This window comes from Uloborus diversus, chromosome 2 (assembly GCF_026930045.1).
Source record: "Uloborus diversus isolate 005 chromosome 2, Udiv.v.3.1, whole genome shotgun sequence".
Lineage (NCBI taxonomy): Eukaryota > Metazoa > Arthropoda > Arachnida > Araneae > Uloboridae > Uloborus > Uloborus diversus.
In genome coordinates, this window is record NC_072732.1 from 30920934 (window position 1) to 30946830 (window position 25897).

General features: G+C 31.5%; 1 protein-coding gene across 1 annotated transcript; it reads right to left on the reverse strand.

Annotated features, from left to right (window-relative positions):
- Nucleotides 1-1805: 1805 nt before the first annotated feature.
- Nucleotides 1806-23934, reverse strand: LOC129235163 (sulfide:quinone oxidoreductase, mitochondrial-like). Its single transcript, XM_054868852.1, has 9 exons — nt 23734-23934; nt 20664-20834; nt 15023-15076; nt 14616-14810; nt 11527-11745; nt 9654-9837; nt 5204-5271; nt 4578-4756; nt 1806-1866 (listed from the first exon to the last, which is right to left on the reverse strand). The coding sequence occupies exons 1-9, from the start codon at nt 23932-23934 to the stop codon at nt 1806-1808; spliced, it is 1332 nt and encodes a 443-aa protein (XP_054724827.1).
- Between the last annotated feature and the right edge of the window lie 1963 nt (nt 23935-25897).

The window sequence follows — 25897 nt, forward strand, 5'->3', positions numbered from 1 at the left end:
CCAAACTCCTTTTAACAAACATTCCACATTTACTTTTCTTGCTCATTTTCAAACACTTCGTAATGAAATGAAAGGCCAGAGGAGACTCACAGGGTTTCCATGATACATTTTTAATATGTTAATCTAGCACACATTTATAGGATGCAGCCAACAAATGGGCCACGGGCAGCTTGGTATTGATCCGTTTATATTGGTCAAGGCTTTGAAAGCTAAGAATATTTTGAGGTCTAATATTCTTTTTTCTAGGAGGAGTAACTATCACTAGTGAGATATATCGTCCCTCAAAAACTCTCTGTGGCTTATAGCCATTTTTTTTATAATTTTTTTAGACTTTTCATATTTTTCAGGAGTCTCTCTCCTAAAACTGAAGACAATACCCATTTTATCAGAAACCCCTTTGGAAAAAATTGCCTAAAAAACAACAACTGAAACTAGCTTCAATTGAAGAATGTTCATGAATTGAACTATCGTATGACCACACTCAAAAATCATATTTTAAAGCAACACTATTGGTTTTGTTCCATTATAAGTTAAATTTGACATTATAATTTTTTTTTAATATTTCGTAGTTGTGGTTCGCAGCACTTTTATTATTATACATAAAAAACTGGTGGTTTCCACAACTAAAAGGTGGGGAACTGCTGTGTTAAGATATTATTACATAAATTTTGTCTCTTAATATATTTAAAAAAACAAATCAGAAAATAGTAACAAGCAAAACTTTTAGAGGTTTAAACACTAATATAGATAAAAAGGAATGCAGAACTTACTAAAAGAATGAATCACAGCTTAAGGAATGAATAAATCAACATTTATCAAAAATATGTCGTTTTTATGAAAATAAAATTTTTTGATTAATTTGTTCACTATGCATTAAAAGCAAGTCAAAAAAATTCCATAAAATAAAATATCAACAACACAATGAACTGTTCTCAAAGACCTTTTACAAAGCAACAAGAACTGCCACCAGAATAAAAAGTAGCAAATGGTTTTAATATTTGTATAAAATAAAATGCATCATAAAATAAACAGCATTTGAGTAACATTTAAAGCATTTATCACACAAAATTAAAAGCAATATTTATTTCAAATTTCATCGAAAAACTGAAATAAATATTTAAAAAGAACAGGGAGGGGGAAAAAAACAAATACACTGTGTTGAACCGATCACCTGCAATCTATTAAACATGCATAGACCCTATACTTCAGCACAAGTTCATTTGTAATGAGTAACGTTAATGTTTCTTAAGATATGCACATGTGCACTATGTGTATGAATGTCATTTTGCATTTTGTTTCATCTTTTTAACATTTTAGATTTAACAAAGGTTAACAACAGCAAATACCTTTGAACTTCTTCCATAACAACTGAATTCAATAACGTTAAATGCACATTAAAGGATGAAAACTAAGGATGCAATGGCCAAACACTGCGACCAGATAACTATTGTACTCAACACGCATTAAAGGATACTTTCCTTTAGACCTATTAAAGTAAAAAAAAATTTAAACAACATGAAAGCTTTTTTAAAACAACATCCGCTCAGTTTTGGCTTCTTCAAATATGAAATATTTTAATTAATTATTGTAAGTTTAATATTTTTTGTTTAAAAATTTTAGGCAATCCATTCTACGCTGTTCTACTATTTAAAAAAAATGGAAGAAGGTTTGAAAGAATGCAGTGTGTTAGTTAAAATTTGTAAAAACTAAACAAATATGAAACAAGATAAAAAATAATTCACTCGGACAATTTATCAGGAAAAAGTAAAACAGGATCCCAACTTTAGTGCTGAGGCATAAACATCTCATTTTGACATCCCCAGATGTAAGAATTTTCTAATAGTGGAAGGACCAGACCATTTGCCTCTGTAAAATTAGGAAAAAAAGATTGTAAGTGATTGATCATAAGGTATATTTTGATATTTTGTTGATAGACTATCTACTCATTTTCGTGAAAGCGAAGATTTTAAATTATTTTATCAGCATTGTACGTTATAAATGAGTTCTTCTGACAGTGGTGTAGCCAAAGGGAGGGTCAGGGTCCATGGGGTCTGCACACTCCCGGCAATAAATAAAATAAGAAATCAAAAATTAAACATTGATTGCACACAATTGTACATTTTTTCACAAATAATTTTACTGCTCATGTGTGAAATATGAGGATTTTAATACACACTTGCCGCCAGGGTACATGCCACCCCCCCTTACGTAATTACTTTGAACAAGTTACATTTACCATTAATTTTACCTGCATGTATATACTACTCATTTGCAGTTACAGCATTTAAATTTTTCAGCTCAGTTTTATGAATTCTACATGCAACAACTTTTCAAGGTAGACATTTAAAATCTTACTGTAACTAGCAAATATTGCATTTAATTATAAATTTGAATTACTGACAGATGAAATGAGATAAAAGTATTAAAAGTTTAAATTTGCTCAAGAAACTACAATTAAAAAAATGTTTTAAGGTCTGATCATTGTTTTGGCCAGTGCAGTTCTACAATGTACCCTTTCCTGTTCCAATAAAAGCTCTTCCTGTGCATAAGACAAGTTTGTTTTTCTTTGAGAAGTCAATAAACTTTATAAAAACAAATGTGACAACCAGCAATAATATATATTGTTGAAAAAATAAATAAATAAAAAAGAAGCTTCAAAATTCAAAATTTAAATAAAACCAGCAGAATGCTTTCACTAGATAATAGCAAACTTTGGCACTTGAAAAAGGTTTCTTGCCAAATTTGGTGCTCTAACTTAGTACCCAAAACTGATTCTAGCCTAGAAAAATCTTGCCCAAATATGGCCTCAACCAGTGTCAGCTTGGCAGCATTCTGGACATCACCTCCGAGGCCCCCATGTTCCTATCACACAGTGACTATCCAGATGGTAGTCCCTCGGGAAAACAGCATTTTGGACAGGCAGACACACATAGACACGGACTGGCAGATGCAGATCGATTTTAACAAGATCCATTAAATTATTTCTTAAACATTTCTCAGCTATGGAGCTTATTGATAGCATTTAGAACTCTGCTATTTTCTCAGCAGAAGACATTCAAATTTGGTGATACACTCAAGCTGTGACTAATCGATTCCAGAGTTGGCCGAATTGGACCCAATGGGTTTTTTTGAAAAAACCCATTTAAAAAAAACCCATTATTTAGCCCACTTTTGGGTTTTTTTAAATTTTGTGAGAAGTTTTAAAAAAATTAATTAATTTAAATACTTTCACAATTTAAACTTCTTTTTTATTTGTTCTTCACCACAGACAATGAACATAAAAAATGAATTTTGAGCTTTAATAGTATTTCTTAACTTGTAACGGCATTAAAAAAATACTTCAAAGATTTTAAATAAATGTATTTAACTTTTTCTTCTGGTCAATAAATAACTCAAATTATCTTGACCAAGTCCTGTCACGTCTGATTTTCTCAATATTTGTAGATTGTACAGAGGAAACTAATCTAGTTAAAAGGCTTTCATGTAAATTATTTTCTGCTAACCAACACGTCACAAATCTTGAATAAACACAAGGTAAATTTTTTAGAAATAAACCGATTTTTCAAACGGTCGACAGAAAACAGAACAGGTACAGTATTTTCATTATTTTACAAAAAAGTTTAATATTTCTTACCCTGTACACAGAAATAGAAAAACAGGCAACATAAAATTCAAAGAAATGTCTTGATTAAGCTGGAATTCAGTAAAAAGGGATTTAAACTAATTGAGGTTCTACAGTAGTTTTGCATAAAAAAATGAAATACTATAAAGTAAAATGCAAAAAGAAAAAAAAATTAGTAATTAAAAACGAACAATAGATTTTATCACCCGAGAAGTAACTTTGCCTTAACTGTTGGTAATAATGAAAATTAAAAAATCTGAAACTTAAACATTCTTGGGTTTTTTCGTCTTTTATACTTTTCTTCATAAAACGCTGAATTTTAACTAGTTTTCCAGCTTTTTACCCGAAGATAATTTTTGCGCTTCCATATACTTACGCTACAATATGCTACAAGTACCCCACATTTTCCCTAAAAAAAGACAAAAAAACCCACATTTCTTTTAAAAAACCCAACTTTAGTTGGGTTTTTTTTGGGTTTTATTTTAAAAAACCCAAAAAACCCTGGGTCCATGGGCTTTTTTAAAAAAACCCGGGTTTTTGCCAACCCTGATTGATTCTTTTCAAAAATACTTCTGATAACAAAGGAGTTAGTCTGGCGAGAAACAATGATAAACATAGATATCACAGCAGGGTGGGAGGGCATTTCCCCCAAAGGTAACAGTACACCACCTCAAATGCAATGAGCCCCTCCCTCCCATCCTCATAGTGAAACCAAATCTCCAGTAAAATCCCCTTCCTCTACCTTCCAAAATTTTAATGGCACAGTCTGCACCAAGATCACCCTAAGGGCACCCCTGCCCCATCAAAAGCCTTAACAAAAAGTTTCTGATTTTTTTCTTTGCACTAAAAAATTAAATCAGAGAAATAAATAGTTATGTTAAACAATATCGACCACCCTATGAAAGTTATCATTCACCCAAAAAAGCTAATAAAATGCTAATATTATTATACTCACTTCAGCATAAAATTCCAGTATACAATAGGTAAAATTTCTTTCTTAATAAAATATGAAATGTATCTTTCCTTAGCTTGATTTATTGGAAGAGTTTCCAAAGGCTCCAATTCATAATTAAATTCAGCCAGAACACATTTCTTATAACCAGTAACCAGAGGACAAGAAGTATAGCCATCATACTGAAAATTGTTTTTACATAGTTATTAATTTGTAATTCTTAAATAAAATAAAATTATTCTAAATTATTTGAATAACTGCTGAAAAAGCATGCAAACCAGAAGTTGATTTTAAATCTGATGTTTCTAATAAAGATCATTGTGTAAATACTTAGGGGAAAATAATAATAAGAAGAATAATAGGTACATGTTCAATATCATTTTCAACTAATACATTTTCCTGTATAAAATAGAAAATTTTACCATATAGCCAGTTAACTTTCAAACAAAAAATAATTATTTTTAAAGATATTTTTTTCAATTTTTTATAATATTTGAATCTCCTATAAATAATAATATACTTTTGAGTATCAAAGTAAGTAAAAAAAATATAATTTCGATTATCAAAGTAAATAATAAAATTATAGTTTCAAATAGAAAAAATGAACAAAAAAAAAATAAATAAATTACTTTATATGCAGGTTCTTTACCATCCATTGCAAGTTTTATATTTTTGAGCAAGATGCCAGATTGGCCAGCTATCAAATGAAAAATTAAAAATGCAAATACATAAAATCTAATAAATTATATTAATGACATTAATATCAAATGAAAGAATTTTTCAGCAAGATGAGTTATATTCATGAATTTTCACAATAAAATTCAGAATTTTCTTCTAAAATAGCAAAGTTACCAACATTGCAAGTCAAAATTTATATAGAGAAACTTCAGCATAAATGGATTTCACATTAAAAATTTGACTGTATTCAAATAGAGAATTTAATCAAGTTAAACAAATTAAGAAAAGGTATAAAAAACTTGTGCCTGTACTATGCATAATAAAGGGTTAGCAAATATTATTATAAGGAATAACATAAAAGTTCATTTAAAAATTGCCTTGGTAGCTACCAATATGAAAATTCTTTGCATTTGTCTGCATAAACTCTTTATTTCCAATAGAATTAAATTCTCACAAAAACAAGTGATGTTAAATAATTGAAGTATTAGTCAGTGGTACATGTAAGCATGTATCACCAACATGTCATTATGGTGATGTACCACGATAGAATCACTATAGATAAAGATCAATTCATTTTTCAGTTGCTCTTCAGTGAAAGGTGAATGTACAAACAATAATTTTTCAATCTTACTGTGAAAACAACATAAAGACACTAAGCTTTTTTTCATTCAGCAATTTCAAAAAACTTAGCTTTTCAAACATTTCAAAACTATTTATGATGTTAATGAATTTATATTAGTGACATAAGGAAAATTTGAAATAAATGTTCCTTTTCCTATTAATGTAAATGCAGCCTATGCTATGTTATTATTTCTGATTACTCTTTGATTTGGCAATGAAGGTGCTATAATTGGGCAATCAAAACATCTGGATTTACTGTAAATAGGGATTGCAATGCTGGTATACCGGTATGCTGAATACCGGTATGTCGAGCAATTTTGCAATTTCGTAATACTGGTATTTGCTGAGGAAAATACCTGTATTTTGGGTATTAGCTGAAAATAATAAATAGTTTTAATTCAAGAATTTTCAATTTAACTTACTGAATATCTACTTATATTTTAAATGCACATTTATTTTCCCATGATACAGAACCCAAATCAATCGACTGATGTAAAAATTTAGCTTTAAAAGCATGAATTAATACAATATCATTAAAAAAAAGTACTTTGTGCACCATGTATTTATTTTTTCCATTTCCCTGATCGCTCATTTTCCCTTTTGGGAAAGTTAATTTCGAGTGTAATTTTGAATGCCCCCACCCCCACCCCCTCTTTGTCCGATGAACAATTAATTCAAACCATCAATGGCAAGAATGCTTTATGATTTTTTTTCTCAAATATTTGTCTCAACTGTACTAAATTTTGACAAAAACGGTTTCTTATTAGCATTACAAGTGGCAATTTATTGGCACCAGTATTATACTTAGAAATTATATATATATATCCTTGAAAAGCAATATTTGCATAGAGGAAAAGCATAAATATGTTCCACGAATTCAAAGATATTTTCAGATATTTACATAATTATAATTGCAAAGAATTTTGAAAAGAAAGCTAAAACGAATAAGAGAAACCAACAAGATAAAATTTAGTCAAGTTTGTCGTAAATTTCAAACCAAAGGGTTAATAAAAAGTAAACGCAAACCCCTAATGTTCAAGAGAAAATGATGTCAATATTGGAAAAGTATTGTCTCTCAGGAAAGAAATTTCAACTAGCTTTAAATTTAAAAAATAATAGAAATACACACAATACGAAAGAAACACACACACACACACACACACACACACACACACAAAAGGGTTTATCCAAAAATGACATGCAACAGACCGATTTTTTTTTTTTGAAGATAAAATACTTTAAGGCAATTAAATTAGACGAGGTGTATCACGCATTGTTAAGCGTACCACCGATCTGCGTGAATTCAGAAAGAGAATTTTCAACTGTAGGAAAGTTAAGGACTAAAATGGTTTAGAGATAATTCAATAGATGCATTTTGTTTTTTACTAGTATTGATTTTTTATTATGACATTTGTTCCTACATTTTATATTTGTTCATAATACGTTTTCATCAAAATACAATTTTTGTATTATTATGAAAACGTATTAATTATGAAATGTGGCAACGAAACAACATGTTTTCAAGCAATTTTTGAGAAATTTCAAATACCGATATTAATACTGGTATTCCGGTATCACGTTTTAAAAATACCAAATACCGGTATTGAATTTTCGGTCCAGTATTGCAATCTCTAACTGTAAAGGATATTACATTCCCAAAGACGATAAAAAAGTTTCAAGAAACCTAGCCTTTCGAGACTTAAGGAGGGTGATCATAATAATGGTTTACTGTGAGAAAAGAAAAGTATCAAGTATTTTGATGGTGAGACCAGGGGTGCCTGATGGGAGATCAATGTGACCTTCTAAAAATTTTCCTTATTCGGCAAATTTTGCTCATGATTTGGCAAAATTTAGAGACAATATTGCAACATTTATTCCTTATTTTTTAAAAAATTATTTTTTAATGACGCCTAAAGTTTCTTTTAATTAGATGTTACGTATACATGATGTGTGTGAATGCTTGTCCATACTACAACTCAAATTCAAAATAATAGAATACTTCTCACTTTTTGGAAAAAAGTTTATTCTAATCAAATATAAGTGCAAATTAGGTATTTAAATGAATGTGCCACTTTTATTAGACCTTAAAGTGTGCATTTCATTTCAAATATACTCAATTAGAAATAATCTTAGACAGAATAATCCAAAAGTTTATAGTGATGAAGGTTTACATTGAGTCAAAAAATTAGAGTATATTCAAATTAAAGGGGGAAAAACACTTTAAAAAAAAAAAAAACCATATCAGTACTAGAATGTGTCATTTTTTTGCTAGATTCAATGCTTGAATCCTTTCACACACGGATTCTATCTCCCGCTTACATCAATTGTTTCTGACAGCTTCCACACCTTCTTCAATGCAGCAACGAGCAATTTTATTTGCGGGCATCAGGTCTTGAACCGCTTTCTTTAGATCTGACAGTACCAGCACAAATTCTTGATTGTATTGAGATCGGCAGATACATAACGTACATTTATTTGTTCTTTAACGCGTTTGAAAGTGATGTCAGAGAACTACGAAACATCAACTGGACTTCTCTTTCATTTTTAGGTAGCCCGTGCAACGGCGGGCACGCAGCTAGTATGATATTATTTGGCGAAAACTCAGAATTGTATTCGGCAAATTGAGAATTTCCCCCTCCCAAAATTTCAGGCACCCCTGGGTGAGACCTTTATGATGGCGATGATTTGCAATCCGCAATATGGATCTAAATTGAGTTTCCCCTTCTTTTAGTGCAGGGGTGTCCACAGGGGGGGGGGGGGGGGGATTATGGCACAAGTTGTGCCATCAAAATTTTTGGGGGTGATTTTTAAATTTTTTTAACATTATTTATATAAATTTATTTATTGATTTATTTTTAACTTAAATTGTTTTATTTTATTCTGTTTATATTTTATTTCATTTATACATTTAGTGTGTATGTGTCATTGATGTAGCACAGAACTATTCTAATAAAAGAATAATAAGTGACAATTAAAGACAAATAAATAGATAAAAATATTTTTTTTTGAAATAAATAAAATAAAAAAAGAGCTAAAAAATGAAAAAGAGAAAGACGGTTGAGATTTTTTGTTTGGGGGGGGGGAGGGATTTGCGCCATTGAACTTGGGAGGGGGGTTGGGCACCCGTTTTAGTGCTTTTTGGAGATATTTTCTACTCCTAATCATGCAAATTAAATGGAATCTTTTAAAATATATTTTTCAAAAACATTTCATGTGAGTCTTTCTGTGCGTGTGTCTATAAACCTATCTCCTCCGGACAGCCAATGTCGACCAGGTCAATACTGGTACTGTTGAATGCAGGACATTCAGGGGAAGCCATTCTGCCCCATCTCACTCCTCTAAACCTTAAGGCGCTGGAGGTAAGAGCTGGACATTCAGGGGTAAAAAACATTAAAATCATCAATTGTCACTCGCCGCATGAGCCACTGAAGGTGCCGAATGGGGGTAGGGAGCAAAGAGAGCAGTATTTTTCAAAATCGTGCACACAAAACTGTAGAGTATCGGTCACATTCTTGGGTGGGTGCATTCAGGATTATACAGTATTTGTCTATCACGATTGATTCAATTAGAAAATGTGCTTCAGCTAGACAAGAGCTCAAACCATTCAATGTTGCAAACATTTTTCTGAACGTCAATAACGAATACAATGAACAAACTAATAGCCATTCATTTTACTGACGCAATTCAATATATAAGGGTTATAAATATAAGGTTCAAGAACAACCAAATGTAAGAATTGTTAACGATAAAAATACAAATTACTATACAAAAGGGGCTTACCTACTGCAGCAGCAGTTTTAGAAGTAGGTAAATTTGTGCAGTCACCAATGCCAAATATGTTGGAAAATTTTGTGGACTGAAGAGTAAATCTATTGACAGCCATAAAACCAGAAGAATCAGCTAAAATGCTTTTCCGGACAACTGATGCAGCTACCATTGGTGGTGTGATATGTAGCATGTTATACTACAAAAAGGAATTAAAAGTAGTACAGTTTTATAAATTCAGTGACAATTTCAAAAAAAGGTATACATTATAAAATGAGATAGATTATATATAAAGCACTATGTTAGAAGAATTTAAAAATAAAACAATGCGTTAAAAGCAAAAAATAACTAAACAATGCATAAATTAGCAAAAAAAAAAAAAAATCAGAAATGTTGTGGAACAACAAGAAGCTACTTTTATCAATGCTAAAGACGTAAGTTAAAGTGTGAAAAGACATCTGACAAAAGTACCTTTGTCTCTTTATTTACTTTCAACTAACAAAATACAGGATGTTTCAAAATGAATAGTGGGGTTTTAACATGTTATAATATTTATTACACCAAACTTACAGCCACAAGTGATATATCAAATGAAGGAGAAACTCAAACAGTTTTACATAATAGCCTACAAGTGTTCAATGTGAGCACCATTCGTCACTCGGCACACGTAAGACGATATGCGAGTTCTTCCCAAACTTTGATGAGTGTCTCATTAGTAATTGCTGCAACAGCTGTTTCAATCCTGTTCCTTAATTTGGGAAGGTCGGCTGGCAGTGGAGGCACATACACACGGTCCTTAATAAACCCCCAAAGATAGAAATCACACGGCGTTAGGTCGGGTGACCGTGGAGGCCCAGGGGAAACAAGCCCTGTCATTAGGCCCTTTATGGCCAATCCAGTGGTCGGGTACAGTTAGGTTAAGCCAATCGCTTAACCTAACGTTGCACATTAACAACAGATTCCGTCTTTGCAAACTCAGGATTCATACTCAATTTTAAAAATCAAAAGTAAGGAGTTTTTAAGGAGTTTTGCAGGAGTTCATTTTATTTTTTAAGGTCTAGTTTCCTGTCTAAAGATGTATTTTTTAAAACTTATTTCAAAAAAAATATGTACAACTCTAATATATTTTTTTTTTTGTTTTCATACAAAACATTGAACGCACAAACATACCAAATTTATAGTAAAATATGCATTTACTGCATTTTCTTTGATGTGAGTCGCCTCGGAATCAAATTCAAATACAAGGGGGGGGGGGGGGCGTAAATAAAAGAATTTATAGAAGCAAAAAGAAAAACCTTTAAAATGGTACTTTAACAAATCTACAAGATGTTATTTTACAAATAACTATCTACATAATCGTCATAAATTTGAAAAAAAAATTCGGATGTGGGGAAGAAATTTGTCTAACGAAAAAATCGGATTTCCGGTATTAGCAGACGAATAAATAGCGGAATTTTTGTAGAATTAGGTACAACGTAATCACTCCTATCAGATTGGCGATAGAAAAACATCTTTAAGGCCATGTAGAATAAAAAAATAAGGAGTTTGTAAGGAGATAATAGCAAAATTCAGGAGTTTTAAGGGCCCTTGTTTTCTTTTCTTAAAAAGCAGGAGTTTATAAGGAGTTTGTCAAAAGCGTACGAACCCTGAAACTGTAAAACACAAAACGCTTTCTGTTCTTTAGTGGCCATCTTTGCTACAAGCGCTTTCTAGCGGATTGCAGCAGAAACATTCCACGCGCATGCGCACTGATGCCAACAAACAAAACTGTTTGAATTTCTCTTTCATTTGATATATCACTTGTGGTTGTAACCCAGCTATTCATTTTGAAACACCCTGTACTTTTCAAATGTATCACAATAATTGAAAAGTGAAAAAAATTTATTACCTTAAATGCTTGTTTGTCTACTTCATTTCCTTTAGGATCAAGTTTTTGAAAAATAGCCTCTTTTGATTCTGGTTTAACTTCAATTAAGTTATGCAAATAGTTAACAGTGATATTCTTTTTCTTAGCAACTTCCTCTAGCAGAGCACCATACACAGGAACAGAAAATATTTTACCCAAGGCAGTATTGAAGATAATATTTGTCCCTTCCAATTTTCCATTCTGCAATGCATGAATGAAAATACTTAAAAAGGATTTCAAATATAATAAAAATTGATATGACAGTTAAGACAGCAGAATTTTTTCATAAAAGCCTGTATAAATAAAAACAAGCTTAATCAAAAAAAAAAAAAAAAATATGCTATAAAAATTCCTAAAAATATCTTTATAACAGAAACTACTAAGCCTAAGACATACATTTGTTTTGAGGTTTCAAATTGTACATTCTTCAGATACTCATCTCCAGAAATTAATGTTACTTATTTTGCATTCATATGGATGGAGACCTTGAACCTTTTAACCATTAAGTTCAAAATTTCTTCTAAAAATATGATTACCAATATTATTGGAGTAATAAACCAACTAGGACCAGCCTAGCTGTGCACAGGGCCTGTTGCTGGTCTTCACATTTGTATTTGAATATGTATAAAAATTGCCAGTGACACAAATGTATACATTACAAGGTGTACTTCAAAAGATGATTAAAATATCCTTCAAGTTTAAAGAAATTCTGATTATTCCTTTCCTCTTAAAAAATTTATGAAAAACACTTAAAATTTTAGGCTCTTAAACTGGTTTCCCCTCTTAAAAGAGTTCATAAAAGTCAAATTTCCAAACAGTCATGCCCTATAGCTATGCCCTAAAATTCTGGATCACATCAAGCTTTTTTCCTCAACTCATTTCTATTGCAACCTTCAACTTATGTGGAGGAATAAAAGTAAAATTTCTTCAATTTTGAGTTTTTAAATGATGTATGGGCTACTTCTATTTAACGTAAATATTAATTTTTTCAATAGCCTCATACATGCTTATTTAAATAATTTTCATTTTAATACCCGACAGACATAAACCAGAGGTCATTATGGCTCTTCGATCTAAATTCTTATTTTTAACATTGAGAGTGACGGTTTAGTTCTTATGTAAAAAAATGCGGCTGGGCATGTCCATGAAATTAGGGATGTCATAGTAAAAAAACTTCATTGTATCAGCAAATTTTTTTCTTTCATATGAAGTAAAAAAGACTGTATTTTTATAAAACTATGCAAAAAAAAGTTATAAACACATTTTTTGTAGGTTTTATAGGCAAATTTTGACAACACCACGAGAAGTTAGATGCGTTGAAATTGAAAAGTAGGAGTATTTAGTAACTGTCTAGATTCAAGCGGTAAAACATTGGAAATAGCATATCAATGTGGCTGAAATTTATTATTCACATGAGAAAGGAAAAAAATATTTAGCGCACTAGATGAAGTAAAGGCAAGAGGACTTTTTATTTTATGAAATACATCAAAAATATAACTTTTAAAACTTCATAAATGAACTTTACTAGTATTTTAAATACAATTTTACAATTTTAAATGCTAATTTTATTTTCCAAGGAGAAATAATTTATAATTACAGCAATTTATTGTAAATGTAACATCAGTCACAAAATCTTTGTATCATCAGTCACGGGTGTTAAATATTTTTTATACTTTTACTTTTTAAGTTTTTTCAATAAAACAAAGTGTTTTCATCAAGTCTAAAATCTCTATTTTAAGGGGAAGAAATCTGTTTAGATTTTACTTTATTGATTTGAAGAGAATTTCAAATTATATATAAGTTACTTTTCTCAATGTCTCTTCTGCATAACATCAGTCACGTTTTTTTTAATCCCCTTAATTTCATTCAAAATTTTTTTCTCAAGTCTGAAAACAAGTGTGGGGGCAGTGATTTACCATATCATGATATTTTAGATCAATTTCAGAAGAAACAAGATTTAATTTCAAGACAGTGCTCTTGAATTTATAAGTTAAAATTTATAACTTATAATTTATAAGTTAAAAATAGAGTCAAATTGTAATGTCAGTCACCATGGACAGACCCTGCTGGTAATCAAGGTTGGCCAACATTCATTGGACAACATCATTCACTTTAATTTTGCAGTAATTGGTACCAATGTCGCAGAAACATTTAAAAAAAGTAATGCTTTTTTTTTTAATTCCCCCTTTTATTCCCCCAGTCAATTGACAATCCCAGTCAACTGACTAATGCACAGTTCTACAGTATTTTTCATATGACTTTTTACATCAAAGAACTCTTCATATTACGGGGGATGTCCTTACAAATAGCAATAACTTACCTCACAATTTTGTCTGTTTTGCTTTAAAATCAGACTCTTATTAAGTAAATTGTTAGTAGATCACACAATATCAGTGCCATCACATTGATATTGTTACAAATTCTGTAAATAGTAATTATTTTTGTGATTAATTTGTCATAATACAGCTAAATTTGGCGTTTATTAAATTATCTTTCATCTAAAATTATTGTAGTAACGTAACCTGTAAATAGTTTCTTGTAATAAATATACAGCCCCCGTACATTCGGCTGAAGTATACGGTCCTCTCATTTCTGAATGATAAAATTTGTGAATGGAAAGAAATAAGATAGAGGTAGAACCGTCTACGATTTTCTGGATTATTTGACAGCCCTCTTCGGGGTTTTATAAATAGCCGTGCCGCGGAATGAAAAGTTAGTCTCGCTTGAGAATTTGTACTGAGAGTTTATTAGCTCTGTTTATTGCGAGGCATTTCGCTGTGTTGTTTTGCCTATTTTGGATGTAAATACGTGTGCCATCGTTGAGTATACGGTGTTAATTGATATTTGCCTAATTGCCATGGTGAATTTAGCAGTTAATGATCTTTCCTGTACATAGTGTAAATAAATCTCCTGTGTTTTCTCAAGAACTGTGTCGTCATTTCAAGAAAGTTTAAAGCTGCACTGGAACTCTTTACAATATGATAACAAATCCATAATTAGACAAGTAACTCAAACATATTTGAAAGGATTTAAATCAATATATGCTTAAAATATAAATATGAAATAGGTACTTTTCTGAAATATTCTTCAGATAGATATGCAATTTTTTGAGGAGCTCCAGCACATTTAATAGGATTCACTGGTTGGGTGAAAATAGCGTTCCCTCCTTTGAATTCTTTGAGAGCTTGAGCAGTTTTCTGCACTGTCTTGTGTGAGTAGTTGGAACAAACACCTGCAGTATCTAAAGCTTCAGGAAGTCCAATTATCTATTTCTCAAAAGGAAAAAAAATATATAATATTTTGTATATTTCTTTATATTTTGTATTTAAAAAATTTTGTAATATATATTTATTTTTGAAAATAAATATAACAAAAACTTTAAAAAGATGTATAACAAAAAGAATCAATATCTTAAAACTTCTATGAACAATACAAAATACATTTATTTTAATACTGAAACATATTGGGCTCTAATTACCTTGTGAAAAGCAAGTTCCAAGCCCAATGCAACAATCAAATAAGAATATTCAATCTAAAAGGTTTTAAAAAAAAGCATAAATATGTAGATCACTATAGAGCACATAGCATTTCACCAAAATTATAACCTATCTGTGTGAACAAAGAAATTCAACTCTATACTTTTATGGACGAAGCAAATCTTTGAACAATATTATGTGAATGAAAAAAATGGAGCAGTAAGCAGCGTATATCATTCCAAAAATTGGTAATCTTTATTTATTTTCTTCGTTAAAAAAATAATAAAACAATTTATCTATCAAAACATTTTTAAAAACCATAATGTATCACTTAATTTTTAAAAATATTTTATTGTTTATATTTGCGTCAAAACTTAAATCTGTGGCCAGAGTAATTAACTCAATCATTTATGATTTGCATACAAAGAACACGCAATGTTTTGGTAAACAAGAACATACAGCTTCAACAGCTTATACAAATAAAAATATAAATGTGTCGAGTGTCGACCAGCAAGACTCTGGGCTCAGCTAGGCTGGTCCTAGTCAATTAATCCTCAATGAAGATCAATGGCCCTTTTAAGGGTATCTACCCCCTTGTTCATTGCACTCTCTTCCGGTAAGCAGTTCAAAGTGCCCATAGCCCTATTAGTAATTTATCCTGATTTTCAGGTTAGCCTAAGACATGAATAGCTTTAAACAATGTCTCTTGTCCTGCTTTCCATGCAAAAGTTTAACCATTAAACATCTTTTATTTTGATAAATTTAAATAACTAAACCATGTCTCCTCTGACTCTCCTTTGCTCCAGACTATACATATTAAGACTTTTAAGTCTAACATCATAATCTAAATCTAAAAGTCCCATTAGTCTAGTAGACCTCCTTTCAATCCTTTCCAATTAAGAAATATCTTTCTTGAGATAAGGGGACCAAAACTGAACAGCATACTCCAAAAGCTAAGTCGCTATTGTCGGATCTTTTCATCCATAAGCTCATTACTTTTTGCATTGAAAAAGGCGTTCCCTGTAACGCCAAAACACGTGTCTGCAGTAATCTGCAATTTGTGCTTTTTGATGTTGTTATCTCTTATTTTACTTCTTAGATTTGTTATCGCTTATTTTACTTCTTAGGCTCAGCTAGGCTGGTCCTAGTCAATTAATCCTCAATGAAGATCAATGGCCCTTTTAAGGGTATCTATTCCCTTGTTCATTGCACTCTCTTCCGGTAAGCAGTTCAAAGTGCCCATAGCCCTATTAGTAATTTATCCTGATTTTCAGGTTAGCCTAAGACATGAATAGCTTTAAACAATGTCTCTTGTCCTGCTTTCCATGCAAAAGTTTAACCATTAAACATCTTTTATTTTGATAAATTTAAATAACTAAACCATGTCTCCTCTGACTCTCCTTTGCTCCAGACTATACATATTAAGACTTTTAAGTCTAACATCATAATCTAAATCTAAAAGTCCCATTAGTCTAGTAGACCTCCTTTCAACCCTTTCCAATTAAGAAATATCTTTCTTGAGATAAGGGGACCAAAACTGAACAGCATACTCCAAAAGCTAAGTCGCTATTGTCGGATCTTTTCATCCATAAGCTCATTACTTTTTGCATTGAAAAAGGCGTTCCCTGTAACGCCGAAACACGTGTCTGCAGTAATCTGCAATTTGTGCTTTTTGATGTTGTTATTTCTTATTTTACATCTTAGATTTGTTAGAAATAGGTCTATTGCTAAGCCCAAGTTAGCTTCGTCGCTTGAAATTCAGCACTGTTGACTAAATTTGAAATCCTGATTTATTAAGATACCCAAATCAATAACATTTTCTGTCTGACTAATCTGAACCCTGTAAATAATAACTCGTACACTTATTTCCATGACCTAAATATAGCAGTTGACATTTCCCAACATTTACTGTCACACCCCACTTATCCGCCCACTTAGTTAATTGATCTAAACCCTCTTGTAGCTGTTTTACTTGTTTTTCATTTTCCACAATCCCCAAAACTTGGACATCATCAGCAATACAGTTTATGTTTCCGGAAATATTTTCATGAATATCATTCATAAAAATTATGAACAAAAGAGAACCTAAAACTGATCCTCAAGGAATCCCATTTCCATTAATAAAATCCTAGCGTTAAAGATAAGAAAAGTTATAGTTCAAAACGAACATTCACATTGTTGTTTAACCAAAATTTATGTGGTTAAGTAATAAAGAAAAAGAAATGGTTTCAACGTTTAAAAAATTATGGAGAATTCACTTTTATGTTAACTCACAATGTGCAAAGTCATAGCACAAATTTCTTCACCAGGGTATTGATTCATATCGCCGCCATCTCTCTACCTTTCAACACCATTAGGATTGCCATTAAGCATAAGACAGGTGGTGAACGGGCAAAGTACAGTGACACTGGGTAATTGAATCAGTGGTTAAATCAGCCGCTTTAATGAATCAAATCCTCAAATCCAGCTTTAACATTAAAAAACTGCTGGATATTTGAATCTAACACATCGCTTAAATGACTCAAGCAAATACGTGGAATCATTTCACATAAACAAGTTGTGCATCAGAGCAGTCTTTTGTGTCTTTTTTTTTTTTTTTTGTAAATAGTGAAAAGAGGGGAAGTATTGTGTGGTGCACTTTTAAAGGCAGTTTTCTCAGCAAAAGTCAAACAAAACTGGTGAGATCGAAGACAGAGAAACATCTGGTGTCGACGTGACAAACTCGAGTGGCATTAACATTAGAACAACTAGAAGCAAATTCTGAGGACTACAGGTAGTTTTTTGACATTGAAAACAAAAGAGTATCTATACCAATTACTACTTTCTTCTAGAAATCAATAGCAAATACATTTTTCAAAGTGCATAAGTTAAAGTTTTAATTTTGTAATTGCTTTTATGATAAAATTCTTTAAATAATCAAAGAATGAATATTTTGAATTTTGAGAGAATGACATACTTCTAATGATATTTCATCTTGTTTAACTAAAACCTGTTTAGTTCTCTTAAACGGTATGTAGAATTACATTTAAAAAAGATAATTACACATTTTTGCTTCATTGAATCAAAACTGTTTGAAACAAACATGATTCATATAAGTGGGGATCACTGTAGAGTTAAATCTAATACCTCGGAGTCACTAATAAAATCAAGTAAAATTATGCAAAATTTAATTTTAATGTTACATAAATAGTTTTGCACACATGAAATTGTTTAGATTTCGATGACTTTTTTTTAAATAAGAGAAATAAGTAAAATTAGCTATTAAAATGTTTTGAAATATCATAGAATCCCTTGAGCCTTCTATTACAGTAAAACCCCTCAAACAAATCTAAGAAGGTTCTTCTGCCTTTATATAGGAGTTTAGTAAGACCTCATTTGGAGTACGCTGTTCAGTTTTGGTCGCCTTATCTGAAGAAAGATATTTTTGTATTGGAAAGGGTTCAAAGAAGGGTAACTAGATTAGTAAGGGGACTTTCAGATTTAGATTATGATACCAGACTTAATAGGCTTAATATGTATAGCCTGGAGCAAAGGAGAGTTAGAGGGGACATGATTCAGTTATTTAAATTTATCAAAATGAATGATGTAAATGGATTAAATTTTTGCGGGGAAAGCAGGACGAGGGGTCGTTGTTTTAAGCTATTTAAATCTCAGGCTAATTTTGAAATTAGGAAAAACTACTACTTTAGTAGGGTCGTGGGCACTTGGAATAGCTTACCGGAAGAGGCGGTAACGAGCAAGGGGGTGGATAGTTTTAAGAGGGCCATCGATCTTCATTGGGGATTAATTAATTGACTAGGGCCAGCCTAGCTGGACCCAGAGCCTGTTGCTGGTCATCACATTTGTATTTGTATTTGTTTAACAGACATCCCTCAAATGCGGACAATTTTCAATTCCCCTATTCCAAGGCAAATAATATTATTAAACCCCTGTCCTGTGGACACCCCTCTTTTGTAGACAAAATAATTTGTCCTGTTAGTGTTCGCATAAGTGGGGTTTTACTGTAGTATGTAGACATATTATATGTATGTCTAACAGAAGACTGGTGAAGTTGTTAAGGCAATAAGATTTTTATAGGTACATTTTTGCACTGAAAGTAAGTTTTTAATTACTAATTTAATCCACGGTCAAATAGTAATCTTATTTTTGTATAAAAGCAAAAAGAAGCTGTAGGACCACTTGAGCCCTGGGACTGAATCATTATTAGGTCATAGCTCAAGGTACAATGTTTAAAGAAATTTTAATGCTATAATCTCTGATGGAAGATGCTGCTATTAAGGTGGATCACCTCATTAGCGAATAGGAGAGATGAACTTTTAGACATTGCAAGAATATTTAACAAAGCTTTTTTTTTTTAACTACCTGCTTAGAGTCTTCTTTTGTAGATATTAATGGGCGAAGGAGAGGGGGAGAGCAAAATGAGAGATGAATTCACAATTCATAAATAAAATATTTCAATTTAAAAGTCAAAAGTTGGAATCAATACTAGTACTTTACTATCAAACCTAAGGCACATCGCTAAGAGGTGGGGTGATGTGGAAAAAAGTACTTTATTACTACCACCAAGCAATCTTTCAATATTTGCGAGATGTTAGAACAATGTGCCACAAATATCGGTTCTAGTTGAAAACAATACAAGCTATAGTTGAAAACTTAGTAGCAAAGTTGTTTAAGGGGGTATTCTAGTCTAGAAGCTTGATTTTAAGGTGATATTACGGGCGTAATAGAAAAAAAACCAGGACAATTTAACCAATGGATACATTTTTATCCATTTTTATCAGTTTTTTTTATCAATACTTTAAAAGTATAAAAATGTGTAATAGTTGAAAAAAAAAAATCAAAATTGTAGTTGGTGGAGGCTTTCAAAGTGGAGACTAAAAAAGGGGGGTCTGCTGGTTGACGTGATTCCAATTCTCCAGGTGATCTGAAACATAAAGTTAAGGTTAATTCTTATTAAACAAGAATGTAGAATTGTCTGGACGTAGCCTATTTGAAAATAATTTTTTTTCTCACAAAACTGCGTCTTTCTGAATAAAAAAGTTCATTTTTTGGCTCTTTTTTTTTAACTTTGGTATTTTTTTTTTAATAATAAAAATCAAAAATTACAAAAACCCCTACATGGAGACATTTTTGATAGCCCTAAGAATGTCCGTACCAAATTTCAAGAAAATCGGTGCATTGGAACTTGAGATAACTTGTCAACCATATCGAAAAACCTAGTTTTGAGAAAAACGCATTTTAAAGTTTGAAGTCTCATTTCAACAAAAGAGTTTATTTTAACAAAATTAACTCTAACTCCAAAAATAATTTGAATTTCCATAAATCCTCTTAGAAACTTATTCTTAAAGGTCTAAACTTTGAGGATATGAAGATGGAAAAATTTATTTTTTTGAATTTCTAGACTAGAATACCCCCTTAACTAAGCATTCTCAAATTCGAGAATTAACAATTCTTAAAGATACACTGTAGATTAACTTTAATTTATACTATTTATTGCTGTGTGTTTTCTTAATTTATAATAGTATAATTTTTTCAACCCCAAAGAGAGATCCCAACTGAGAATTATCCTCTTGGCTAGAATACTCATGATATAAAATAACTAAATTTACATATTTTAGTAAGAAAACTAAGACGTATACTTGCTTGACCATATTTTTCAGTATAGATAGAGTTATTAGTTGGATCCAATTGGACTATGGTATCCTGAATCCAGTTGGCTCCTTGAGGCATGATACTGCTCGTTGAGCGACCAGATTTTTCCAAGCGTACTTTTCGTCCTCCAACCAAAGTCCAAAGTGGTTGATAATAATGCATCTGTGTAAGAAGACAAATTAATAACAGTTGCAAAAGAAGTATTTAGTCCTTAGAAAATAAGTCAAAAGTTCATTTATTGGCCTTCGGAATGGAAAATTTTCCAAGAACGTACATTGAAAAAAGTCCAGAGGAATATCTGGCTTTGAGGACTAACAATACTTTGAAATCCTGATTTTAAAGCATAAAATACATCTGGTTCAAATGCTGTCACAAAAATAAGGTGCACAAAACTTTTACTAAATGACATGTCTGTACCTCAAAGTCAGACAAAATCATTTCTTTACACAAGAGCAGGAAAACATTTGCCTGGTGCATACAAAGGATGGGACTTACGCTCTTTTAACCCTGATAGATAATTACAAAGGATTTTTTTTTTCAATTGCATTCATATGGCTCTATGCAGAATAGGATTCAACATACATTGCACTAATCTTTACTAATAATAAAGCTGAAACTCTCTTTGTCTGGATGTCCGGAGGCTGTCTGGATCTCTGTGACGTGCATAGCGCCTAGACCATTTGGCGGATTTTCATGAAATTTGGTACAAAGTTAGTCTGTAGCATGGGGGTGCGCACCTTGAAGCGATTTTTTGAAAATTCGATGTGGTTCTTTTTCTATTCCAATTTTAAGAACAAAATTTTCCTTTGATGGACGAGTGAATTACGAAATTATCATAACGTGGAACTGTAACATAAGCACAAGCCAATTGGCGAGATACAAAATTATCATATTGTGGAACCGTAACATGGGTACAAGCCAATTGGCGAGAAAATTCACCAAACATTATTTGTAAATATACAGGCAAACCAAAAGACCTGTTAATTTTTCTATTACGGGCAAAGCCGTGCAGGTACCACTAGTTACTAATAAACAAAAAAATCAAAAATTTTGGAATTATGTTTGTCTGGCTATGAGATACAGATATTGTAGCAATGTATATAAAATGAAAAATATTTATCAGCAATCAGCCACGAGCAAAAATTTAACTTCGAAAAAGAACATGCATGAAACAATCACCTGATGGTCATAATGAAACAATCAGGTGCTGTTTCCATGATATTATGCTATTATTATTTCAACGAAGAAAGCATCTTAAAAGCATAATCAGTATATGTCTTTTAACTAAGACTATAATAATTAAAATTGTATTTCAAATATTACATAAAAACAAGGACATTTTTAGATTGAAATTCTAAAAATGTTTCTTATTAACTTTTCATGAAAATAAAAAAATAAAATAAAACCAAATAAATGCAGTAGAACCTTTATTCACCCTTTACAACTTTGAGATTTACAAATTCTATAAGCAGCTAGATATTGTCCATGTCATTATAGCTAATCCCATTAGATGACTAAGAAATCTCTTCACAGATAGGACAAGGGCGTACCAACTAAGAAAGAAACTTTTTTAAACCAGATGGGGCCCGAAAGAGAGACAGACTACCCATTAGGTGGTTAGACAGTGATGAAAAAGACCTCATAGTGATTGGGGCTAGTGTCTAACAGGGTAAGATGGCAAAAACTTACTGAGATGGCCTTGGCCTGGCCTGCGTTGCAGTGAAAGAAGAAGAACCTTGATTACTTGAAGTAATGGGGAATCAGATCTCATTTAGCAAACCAAAAATTCTGAATAAAAGAAAACTTATAAATGGCTGTCAGGAGACCACACAAGCTTAAACTCGGGATTTATATACCAACATATTTACACAGCAACTACTAAATGTGATATTTTTGATTAAATTAGTATGATCATAAACAATAAATTTGATCAAAAAATGTCACCCAAAACAGAAAATGCAATGAGATTTTTTTATAAGCCACACTATGGCAAATTTTAATCTGTTTTATGTTATAAATAATGCAATTAGCTCTACTTTCTGCTTCTTAATTTGAAAAAAAAATATCCATAGTCAAAAGGTTGTTCCACGAGAAAGCAAATTTTTTTTATTTAATTCAATTGTTTTCAAACTAAATGAAATTTTAAACAATAGAATATTAAGCATGTTCTAAGCATTTACTAGCTGATTTAAAACAAAGGAATAGAAATGAAAGGATAATTTAATGTCTGCATTATGCTTACTGCTTCTGGTGACCATGAAATGATATTTGTCCCTTACCATTAAAGAAACAAAATTCCAGGAAACTGAAACAGGCTAAACGGAGTCCTGGTTAAGAGTTTCAGAAAAACCAAGGCTCAAACCAAGGACCAACCTTGGAAAACCAAGTCAGGATTTAAAGTTTAGCCAACAGTGCAGCAATGCTAGTAACAAAGCCAATAAGATGCTTGGGTTTATCAATAGATCTATTTGAAACAAATCTAAAGAAGTTCTTCTGCCCTTATATAGAAGTTTGGTAAGACCCCATTTGGAGTATGCTGTTCAGTTTTGGTCTCCTTATCTTAAGAAAGACATTATTGTATTGGGAAGGGTTCAAAGGCGGGCTACAAGGCTAATAAGTGGACTTTCCCACTTAGATTATGATTCCAGGCTTAGAAGGCTAAAAATGTACAGTCTTGAGCAAAGAAGAGACCGAAGGGACATGATTCAGCTGTTTAAATTTATTAAAACGAAAGATCTTACGGGGCTAAAGTTTAGTACTGAAAACAGGACAAGGGGTCATTGTTTTAAGCTATTTAAATCTCAGGCTAACATGGATATTAGGAAAAATTATTATTTTAGCAGGGTAGTGGAACCTTGGAACAGCTTACCGGAAGAGGTGGTAATGAGCAAGGGAGTAGACAGTTTTAAGAGGGCCATTGATCTTCACTGGGGATTGTAAATTGACTAGGACCAGTCTAGCTGGGCCCAGAGCCTGTTGCTGGTCGTCACTTTTGTATTTGTATTTGTATTTGTAAACTGCACATAAATTGAAAAATAATTAATAAATATTAAATGAATACCTCACTTGGTTCTATCACTGTCACATCTTTTTCTCCAATTCCAAGTAATTTTGCAGCCATTGTAATTCCTCCAGTACCTCCACCAGCTATGACAATTTTCTTCTGCAACTGGTTAGACTCTGAAGAAGTTGAAAATAATGCTGACATCCAGTTAGGCTGAATAGGAGGGTATCTTACTTTCAAAATGATCTTGAGAAACATCTTGATGATTACCTGGTACATTTAAAAAGTGCAATTATTTTCTACAAACATTATTTTTCATATTTGAATTACATACGTTAATATTAATGTACTATGTATTGAGATTCAGTAAGCAGTGTAAAACTCAATGAACCCTTAATACAGGGCTGCCATAGGAAATTTTCTATCACTGGAAAACTTGATCTTTTATTACAACAAGCCATAAGAATATGAATCAGTTCCCAAATTGAACAATTTTTTGGCAATAATATGAAAACTGAGTATTTATGCAGTACACAGGTAAACACATTTTACTTTCGCTCGAATCTATTTTGGCATTCTCACAAAAAAAAAAATCTAAATTTTAAGCAGCATTGATAAACAGAACACGCCCCTTATCACTTCAGTTGCTGAGCCCCATAAAACCTATAAAATTTATAAACTTTATACTACTCCTATTCCAAGCAGGGTCCCTACTTTCCGACTAGGTCGACATGGCCTCTCATCACCCTTGATTTTAAATAAAAAATAGGACAACTGTATCTGTTATTGGAGAGTAATTAAAGACCACTATCTTCTTATTTCAAATTAATACTATACATAATTTGTGTTCAACAATGAAAGTTTATAACATTGATTTAAAAAAAATGTTGCAACAGAAATTAAAGATTTTACAAAAACAAATTTTTGTGACCAATGATACTGTATATCAATGAATGAATTTTAAAAAATCAATTTTCTTTAAATAAGATTGCAAGTTTTTTTCCATTATTTATGAATTAGGGTCGGCAGGAATTAGTATTCATGACATTTTTCCTAAGCAAGTGACATCAAATAAAGAGAAATAGCTAAACTGCTAAAATACAAGGGAAGTGGGAATGATGAAGAGCTAAAATTTTCTGAGTAATGATTTATGTTCAACACTAAGAATAGCAGTGGTATGCATTTGAAACAACCTTATCTTCAGTGATATTTTATTACATGAGTTTTTTTTATCATGCCAGTTATTTCGGTTAATATATATATATATATATATATATATATATATATATATATATATATATATATATATATATATATATATATATACAGTGCAGAACCTTTTATCCGGGAACCAAAAAACCGGGAAACCAGAAAACCGGCAACTTTTACCCGATTTTCCCGCCATCCTTTAAAAATACGCCATTTTGACAATTTTTGAAAAATGAAGCATTTTTTCTGCAATACCAAAAGAATATAAACTATTTCTTAATAAACACCATATAACTGACGAGAAACTGTTGCAAACACTAACTTCAAATGGTTATCCTTTATGCGGGCAAAATTTCCGAAAGATTTTCTTGAATTAAAAAGTACATTCGTAAGTCTGAAATTTTCGTGTTTTATTCCAACTGAAAGCTAAGGAAATGAATATTGTCGCATTCTAATGCAGTATTTAATTGAATGGCCTCTAATTAAAGGCATTTGGCGTAAGTGACGTCTCAAAAGTGTGGGAAACGCCGAAAACCAGATTCGCGATTTTTTTGGATAGTTAGTTGATCGTGAAATCTAGAAATCCATTAAGCGCAAGACTAATAAGGCTGCAAGAACTCATAAATCAAATTTCTGTTGATATTAACGAAATGCAAAAGCATTAGTTATCAATAGCTACTGTAATCGCAAACACGAAACCTTTACAAAAAATTAAGAAAAAAAAAAGTGCGATCATGAAAGTGAATTATTTTATACACTATAGTAGAAAATTTGCACATTTAGGTTCAAAAACTTATTTTTTGCCCTTCCCTTCATTTTCTTTCATTTAAAAGCATCGAAAAGTGGAAGATTTTCCCTTTCTTTTCCAAACAGAATGTGAGGGTCCCCGATATTATGAGTTAGGCATTATGAGAGATTAGTAGTGTTTTGGTGTTTAAATTATTCATTCACTAGTAGTTTTTAATATTTCGATATTTATAAGCATTTCTGAACTGTTTTCTTCTTATTTTAA